General features: G+C 43.9%; 1 protein-coding gene across 1 annotated transcript; it reads left to right on the forward strand.

Moving 5' to 3' along the window:
* Nucleotides 1-249: 249 nt before the first annotated feature.
* LOC145987977 (protein GVQW3-like) lies at nt 250-855 on the forward strand. Its single transcript, XM_083122816.1, has one exon. It carries the CDS (start codon nt 250-252, stop codon nt 853-855), a length of 606 nt encoding a protein of 201 aa, XP_082978942.1.
* Nucleotides 856-9,445: the final 8,590 nt, after the last annotated feature.

The following is a 9,445-nucleotide window of genomic DNA, read 5'->3' on the forward strand; positions in this document are numbered from 1 at the left end:
ATCAGCCCCACCTCAGCACCAATTACCAGCATCCACATTATTTGTTGTTAAGAGGTGGTATCAAAAAGTTTCGAGACTAGTTCTGTAACACGCCAACAGATGGCAGCACAAGGCTGCACGCACAGGCACAGGGAGCACCAACCTTCATAAGTCAGTGTGCCAAGAGACATCGTCCTGTGTACATCGTGAGCTGTGCAGCTGGTGTGGTGCTCTTCTGACCACGTGCGTTACCACGTCTGCGATTTCATCATGGACAGCAAGTTAAAACAACGAGCGAAAGTGAAATTCTGTGTGAAACTGGGGAAATCCTCCTCAGAGATGCTTCACAAGATTCGACAAGTGTATTGCGATGCTGCAATGAGTCGTGCGAGGTGTTTTGAGTGGCACGCGCGCTTCAAGGGTGGTAGAGCATCACTGGAAGACGACGAGATATCAGGACGACCTTCAACGAGCACAATACCCGAAAACGTCGAAACCATTCGGCAACTTGTGCATGAGGATCGTCGGAGAATAATCCACAACATTGCTGCCATTGTCGGTGTGTCATACGGAACAGTGCAGGGAATCCTCACATGTGATTTGAACATGCGCCGTGTTGCTGCCAAGTTCATCCCCAGGCTGCAGACCCACGAGCAGAAGGAACACCGCGTCCAAGTCTGCCAAGAACTCCATCAGCGTGCCGTGGATGAGCCGTCCTTCATGTCGAGGATCATTACTCGTGACGAAACTTGGGTGTACGGGTACGACCCTGAGACAAAGCAACAGTCTTCAGGGGAAGAGACCATCATCTCCACGACCGAAAAAGGCGAGGCAGGTCCGCAGCTCGACCAAGTGCATGGTCATCGTCTTTTTTGACATTCGCGGCATTGTGCATCATGAATTCGTCATGCCAGGTTTTAAGGCGTCTGAGGGAGGACATTCGGCGAAAGCGACCGGATCTGTGGCACGCGAAAAACTGGCTGATCCACAACGACAATGCACCCTATCACCGTGCTCTCCTCACACGTCAGTTTCTCATCAGAAACAAGATGATCGCACTTACGCATCCACCCTACTTGCCAGATTTGGCTCCTGCGGACTTCGCCATCTTCCCGAAACTGAAGATCCAGCTCAAAGGTCGCCGTTTTGACGCTCACTTTTGCCTCACTTCGGTGTATTGTGGCATGCACGCCTTGCAAACTAACATTTCAGCATTGATGTTTGCACCACTGACTATGTTTTTGTTGAAATAATATTTTCAGCATACAAGATGATTCTTACAGACAAAATTGCGGAGTATGACTGTGGATAACATGAAAAGAGATTTGTGCCTAACTATACGGCGAAGAATGGTAAGTTCTGCCATTGCCATAGGGTTAGGCAACACACATAACGTTATGCAAGATATAACCTGACAAGTTAAGTCCCGATATGCGCAGATCGCTGCGGAGCACTTCCTATAACGTCATCCTCCCCACCACTCTTTTACTCACTGGTCTGGCGTTGACAATACGAGTGGTGCGAACTCAGCAAAATTAAGCTAAAACAAATATGACAAACGATTTTCACTGTTTAGCATGACTGTGCATGCACGCTCCTATTACCAGGCTGTCCCAGAAGTCCTGCACCATCAGCAAACTGAGCTCCACAAGGTGAAGTTTGTGAGGATAGGTGGCGCCATCGGTGAAAGGCTGTTGGCAGGCATAGAGGATAGGTTCGTTGGATTAAGTGAAGGCACGCACTGCACGTGTAGCGAGGGTTCCCATGAAGTTAAAGTGGGCAAGATGAGTGAGGACCAAATTTCACTTCGTGCAGTGGAACATTTTTTATGGAAAAAAGGACTAACAGCAAAAGCTGCAGCGGAGGAAATTTGTCGTGTGGAGAACGAAGAAGTGGTGAATCGGTCGACAGCTTCCCCTTGGTTTAAAAAATTCGCTGCTGGTGATCTACGTCTCGCGGACAAGGCCCGCACGGAACGACCTGCGATGAACATTAACGAGTCTCTGCAGGGTGCTGTGAATGCTAGATCACAATCCAGCACACGTGGGTTAGTAAGAGTGGTTGGGGCATCCAAATACACAGTAAACCGTCGATTGAATGAAATGGATTACACCAATAAACAGCCCCGACAAAGTCCGCAAGAGCTGACAGAGGTGCAGGTCCAGCACAGAGTAGCAATTTGCCAGATATTGCTACAAAACCTGCGTGATCTTTGTTTTTGGAGCAGAATAATGACAGGAGACGAGAAGTGGATGTTTCTGAAAAACCCTGATACACGTAAACAGTGGGTGAAAAGAGGACAGGAGGCCATCGCCCACATGAAACAGGACAGATTTGGGAAAAGCTCATGCTGAGTGTGTGGTGGAATATTGACGGGATTGTCCATTATGAGTTTGTTCCAGAAGGTCGTGCTGTAACAGGTGAACTGTGATCTGAGCAATTACGCCTAGTAAATGCCATTCTGAACGAGAGATACCCGGCATTAACGAGGAGGAAGAGGTTACTGCTGCAAATTGACAATGCTCCGAGTCACCGGTCTCGAAGAGTGACCAACACCCTGGCTGAGCTTGACGCGTTTGAGTTGTTACCTCATCCCGCCTATAGTCTGGACGTTGCACCATCGGATTACGGTTTGTCTCGCTCAATCTCACATTTCCTGTGTGGTCGGCAGTTCAATTCACATGATGAGGCAAATTCTGCCTGTCGCGAGTTTTTCAATTCTAAACCTGCCACCTGGTATCGCCACCAGATTGAACTGTTGTCGCAGAGATGGATGAAGGTAATCGAACATGGAGGTCTGTACTTTGCTGAGTAAAGTCTGTCCTTGTTTCTGATATTCTGTGTTTCATTTTTCCCCTTCTATGGTGAAGGACTTCTGGGATAGCCTGGTATATCAGTGGTTCATTTTATTTAATCCGGCCTTTGAAAATGCGTGCTGTGCGCCGATCGTAAACTGTAGTATTACGCACGTGCGTTAAGGTTTATAACGAAAAGAAACTACAGGGCGAATGACATACCTGTGTTATTTTCTAAAGCATTGAAACTTTGAAAGAGATGGACTTATGGACGAGCGTGTAGATGAACTGATAATTAGACTTGGTGAAGCCGATTCAGACACGGACACAGATTCATCGGTAGACACAGACTCGAATGAGTGGGAGAGTGAAACTGAAGAAGGAGAACTGGAAAACATTTAGGTGAGCTCAGTTCTATCGTTTGCATATTTTTCATTTCTCTATCGTTTCATTTCATTCATTTCTTACGCTGGTAAGAAATATCCCTAATATAACTTATTTCATTTAAGGTTTAAAGGGAAAATATCAAAATGTATTTATAATTTAGCGTAATCAATAGGTAGCGTAGGTGAAAGGATACTAATTCATGCCTTTCACATTCAAATTTCGTTGAAAATTCTCAGACAATTCCGCTCCCTCCGGGCTGCAACACTGCAAACGAACGTGGCTGCAGACAATGGAGTGGGGAAATGTGATGTGAGGTGCTCAAACAATGGATTGCAGCGTCTTGTTTTTAAACTTGTCAAGTTATAGTGCATATTTCAGGATATAGGTGTCCCATTATTATTGCCTGCGACAATATCTTATCAGCATTTTTGAGGAATTATGAACTATTTTAAGTTTTTTTTAACCTCCTTCAAGATTTCTCGAGCCTAACAAGATTTTTAGGACCTATTTTAGGAACCTGAAAGCGCACTTTCTAGAACCTAAAAATCCGAGGTCTAGCTATGACGTACATGTCGTCTCTTTCACAAATACATTTAATTTTAGTCAAAGTAATTTTGCAGTAAATATTATAAACGATTGAGGATTATAAGTAAGACTGTCACAGATTGCTGCAGGAATGAGATAATTTCAAATTGTGAAAATTTGTCTTACTTGACCCCTACCCAGTACAAGAAGAAATGTGCAATCCAGAAATAGACAGGAGAGCATGGGTGTCTGCATGGTATCATATTTGGCTAATAAACTATATTTTACTGTTACATCATATAATATAAATTATTATAAAACATAATAACAAAGAAACATTTCCAAGTAACATCAAACAAAGTAAATTTTGATTTTAATAACCAGTGTATGTTGCAACAGTCAAACTTTTAATTATTACATCAAAATGACATTCCTTGTTGGAAGTTTTAGACAGTTTGCATACAGTGTTTCCATAGAAACTTTTAATTATTGACCCCTTACCCAAAAATATATGTGTGTGTAGATATATTGTAACAAGCATTACGACTTTGGAACTTCAAGCGACAGTGTCAGAAGCCACTAGCCACAAACTCCATCCAGCACACCATTATTAGTCAACATAGATGGAATTCCGACCAAAAAACTTCTAACACCAACCACTTCAGAAGCAAAGTAAATAGGTATTGTGCGCATTGGGCTATCTAGAGCTACAAGCACAGCATAATTCAACAAATGTTGAAGTGCAGTATGCAAGTAGGACTACAACTGTTACTGGTAAGTAAGGATTCCCAAATGCAATTTGGAAAACTACAATTTTCAATTTTCTTGTTTACATATTTATATATTTTATGTTTATACATTATTTTAATATTATGTACAGCCATGGACACTTCTGGTTTCTTAACTATCCAATTGACCCTCAGTAGGAAATTACAACTCAGAAATGTCCACTCTACAATTCCTCCCCATTATTTTCAAGTATCTTTTGTTCCACATAGTGGGACCCTAACCAAAATATAAATTATAGATAGGTGGCTTTACCCACTCTTACTTAACATACAAATATCAAATGCGAGATGTCAAGATTCACACGAGTAAGTCACTGTTTCCTGGGGTTAATGATATGTTCATCTGGAAGCACATGGTAGCTCCAAAAATTGTATTTCGGTTACATTGTTAGGGCCAATCAGTACTTTGATCTAAAATGCAATGTTAACACAACCCTCTGCAATTTAAAATTTTACTTTCTACACACGTTTTTAATACACTGGTCATTTTCACCACTGAAGGTTGAAGTTTCTGGGCCTGGTCGTTCCTTTGTCATAGTCCCTTCAGCTTCATTTAATCAGTCGACTTGATCATTGCAATTAACCAAAGTGGCAGAAAAGAAAAAATAACAACTATCATACTGGGAGAGGTTGGTGGGCAGCTATCGTGGGCGAAGGCAGGGAGGGAAGTGGATTGGAGGGAGGGAACTTTAACACCAGATATTAAAGTCCACCTATTTGGTGTTTACAAAAACTCGAATCTCTATGCTGAAGCAGAGCTTGGGCTGTGCTTCAGTCGATTCAAGGGGAGGGAACTGGTGGGATGCGGCATGGTGGTAGGAGATCAGAACCATTCTGACAGACTTTACTCACCCAACTTCTGTCAGAATTTCTCCCAGAAGTTATATGTATGTGTGAATACATATAAAGGTTCGTAAATTCAAGGGAGGGTAGGTGGCGCTAATTGAATCTTTCTATTAGTTTATTCATGTTTGATTGACACACTCAAATGACTTTCACCTGGAAGATTCTGGGTAGGAGTCCTGTCTCTTTTCTTCATTTTGGCTAAGCACCACACTGAGTATGAATGGCACAATGGGACTGTTTAAACAGCATCTAGGTCCAGGAATCTCACCCACAATTATAAGAGGCTAGATCACGCGTCAACAAACAGTTAATATCAGAGGAAGTGAAAAATTCCATTTTACACACACACACACACACACACACACACACATTGTATGTATGTATTACTTACCAATTACCAGCATCCACATTATTTGTTGTTAAGAGGTGGTATCAAAAAGTTTCGAGACTAGTTCTGTAACACGCCAACAGATGGCAGCACAAGGCTGCACGCACAGGCACAGGGAGCACCAACCTTCATAAGTCAGTGTGCCAAGAGACATCGTCCTGTGTACATCGTGAGCTGTGCAGCTGGTGTGGTGCTCTTCTGACCACGTGCGTTACCACGTCTGCGATTTCATCATGGACAGCAAGTTAAAACAACGAGCGAAAGTGAAATTCTGTGTGAAACTGGGGAAATCCGCCTCAGAGATGCTTCACAAGATTCGACAAGTGTATGGCGATGCTGCAATGAGTCGTGCGAGGTGTTTTGAGTGGCACGCGCGCTTCAAGGGTGGTAGAGCATCACTGGAAGACGACGAGATGTCAGGACGACCTTCAACGAGCACAATACCCGAAAACGTCGAAACCATTCGGCAACTTGTCCATGAGGATCGTCGGAGAATAATCCACAACATTGCTGTCATTGTCGGTGTGTCATACGGAACAGTGCAGGGAATCCTCACATGTGATTTGAACATGCGCCGTGTTGCTGCCAAGTTCATCCCCAGGCTGCAGACCCACGAGCAGAAGGAACACCGCGTCCAAGTCTGCCAAGAACTCCATCAGCGTGCCGTGGATGAGCCGTCCTTCATGTCGAGGATCATTACTCGTGACGAAACTTGGGTGTACGGGTACGACCCTGAGACAAAGCAACAGTCTTCAGGGGAAGAGACCATCATCTCCACGACCGAAAAAGGCGAGGCAGGTCCGCAGCTCGACCAAGTGCATGGTCATCGTCTTTTTTTTTTGACATTCGCGGCATTGTGCATCATGAATTCGTCATGCCAGGTTTTAAGGCGTCTGAGGGAGGATATTCGGCGAAAGCGACCGGATCTGTGGCACGCGAAAAACTGGCTGATCCACAACGACAATGCACCCTATCACCGTGCTCTCCTCACACGTCAGTTTCTCATCAGAAACAAGATGATCGCACTTACGCATCCACCCTACTTGCCAGATTTGGCTCCTGCGGACTTCGCCATCTTCCCGAAACTGAAGATCCAGCTCAAAGGTCGCCGTTTTGACGCTCACTTTTGCCTCACTTCGGTGTATTGTGGCATGCACGCCTTGTAAACTAACATTTCAGCATTGATGTTTGCACCACTGACTATGTTTTTGTTGAAATAATATTTTCAGCATACAAGATGATTCTTACAGACAAAATTGCGGAGTATGACTGTGGATAACATGAAAAGAGATTTGTGCCTAACTATACGGCGAAGAATGGTAAGTTCTGCCATTGCCATAGGGTTAGGCAACACATAACGTTTTGCAAGATATAACTTGACAAGTTAAGTCCCGATATGCGCAGATCGCTGCGGAGCACTTCCTATAACGTCATCCTCCCCACCACTCTTTTACTCACTGGTCTGGCGTTGACAATACGAGTGGTGCGAACTCAGCAAAATTAAGCTAAAACAAATATGACAAACGATTTTCACTGTTTAGCATGACTGTGCATGCACGCTCCTATTACCAGGCTGTCCCAGAAGTCCTGCACCATCAGCAAACTGAGCTCCACAAGGTGAAGTTTGTGAGGATAGGTGGCGCCATCGGTGAAAGGCTGTTGGCAGGCATAGAGGATAGGTTCGTTGGATTAAGTGAAGGCACGCACTGCACGTGTAGCGAGGGTTCCCATGAAGTTAAAGTGGGCAAGATGAGTTAGGACCAAATTTCACTTCGTGCAGTGGAACATTTTTTATGGAAAAAAGGACTAACAGCAAAAGCTGCAGCGGAGGAAATTTGTCGTGTGGAGAACGAAGAAATGGTGAATCGGTCGACAGCTTCCCCTTCGTTTAAAAAATTCGCTGCTGGTGATCTACGTCTCGCGGACAAGGCCCGCACGGAACGACCTGCGATGAACATTAACGAGTCTCTGCAGGGTGCTGTGAATGCTAGATCACAATCCAGCACACGTGGGTTAGTAAGAGTGGTTGGGGCATCCAAATACACAGTAAACCGTCGATTGAATGAAATGGATTACACCAATAAACAGCCCCGACAAAGTCCGCAAGAGCTGACAGAGGTGCAGGTCCAGCACAGAGTAGCAATTTGCCAGATATTGCTACAAAACCTGCGTGATCTTTGTTTTTGGAGCAGAATAATGACAGGAGACGAGAAGTGGATGTTTCTGAAAAACCCTGATACACGTAAACAGTGGGTGAAAAGAGGACAGGAGGCCATCGCCCACATGGAACAGGACAGATTTGGGAAAAGCTCATGCTGAGTGTGTGGTGGAATATTGACGGGATTGTCCATTATGAGTTTGTTCCAGAAGGTCGTGCTGTAACAGGTGAACTGTGATCTGAGCAATTACGCCTAGTAAATGCCATTCTGAACGAGAGATACCCGGCATTAACGAGGAGGAAGAGGTTACTGCTGCAAATTGACAATGCTCCGAGTCACCGGTCTCGAAGAGTGACCAACACCCTGGCTGAGCTTGACGCGTTTGAGTTGTTACCTCATCCCGCCTATAGTCTGGACGTTGCACCATCGGATTACGGTTTGTCTCGCTCAATCTCACATTTCCTGTGTGGTCGGCAGTTCAATTCACATGATGAGGCAAATTCTGCCTGTCGCGAGTTTTTCAATTCTAAACCTGCCACCTGGTATCGCCACCAGATTGAACTGTTGTCGCAGAGATGGATGAAGGTAATCGAACATGGAGGTCTGTACTTTGCTGAGTAAAGTCTGTCCTTGTTTCTGATATTCTGTGTTTCATTTTTCCCCTTCTATGGTGAAGGACTTCTGGGATAGCCTGGTATATCAGTGGTTCATTTTATTTAATCCGGCCTTTGAAAATGCGTGCTGTGCGCCGATCGTAAACTGTAGTATTACGCACGTGCGTTAAGGTTTATAACGAAGAGAAACTACAGGGCGAATGTATGCGACATCGAGCAGTGGCCTTTTTTTTTTTAACCGAGTGGGGTGGTGGTTCGTTTGTTTATCGTTTATCGTACAACAATCACTACGAGAAGGCAATCTGATAACACGCTTGCCTGTGTTATTTTCTAAAGCATTGAAACTTTGAAAGAGATGGACTTATGGACGAGCGTGTAGATGAACTGATAATTAGACTTGGTGAAGCCGATTCAGACACGGACACAGATTCATCGGTAGACACAGACTCGAATGAGTGGGAGAGTGAAACTGAAGAAGGAGAACTGGAAAACATTTAGGTGAGCTCAGTTCTATCGTTTGTATATTTTTCATTTCTCTATCGTTTTATTTCATTCATTTCTTACGCTGGTAAGAAATATCCCTAATATAACTTATTTCATTTAAGGTTTAAAGGGAAAATATCAAAATGTATTTATAATTTAGCGTAATCAATAGGTAGCGTAGGTGAAAGGATACTAATTCATGCCTTTCACATTCAAATTTCGTTGAAAATTCTCAGACAATTCCGCTCCCTCCGGGCTGCAACACTGCAAACGAACGTGGCTGCAGACAATGGAGTGGGGAAATGTGATGTGAGGTGCTCAAACAATGGATTGCAGCGTCTTGTTTTTAAACTTGTCAAGTTATAGTGCATATTTCAGGATATAGGTGTCCCATTATTATTGCCTGCGACAATATCTTATCAGCATTTTTGAGGAATTTTGAACTATTTTAAGTTTTTTTTAACCTCCTTCAAGATTTCTC

This window comes from Lepisma saccharinum, chromosome 5, assembly GCF_977018435.1.
Source record: "Lepisma saccharinum chromosome 5, izLepSacc3.1, whole genome shotgun sequence".
Taxonomy (NCBI): domain Eukaryota; kingdom Metazoa; phylum Arthropoda; class Insecta; order Zygentoma; family Lepismatidae; genus Lepisma; species Lepisma saccharinum.

Excerpts from the sequence above, each read along its gene's own strand:
- LOC145987977 (XM_083122816.1), top strand. The coding sequence starts at position 250 with ATGGACAGCAAGTTAAAACAACGAGCGAAAGTGAAATTCTGTGTGAAA.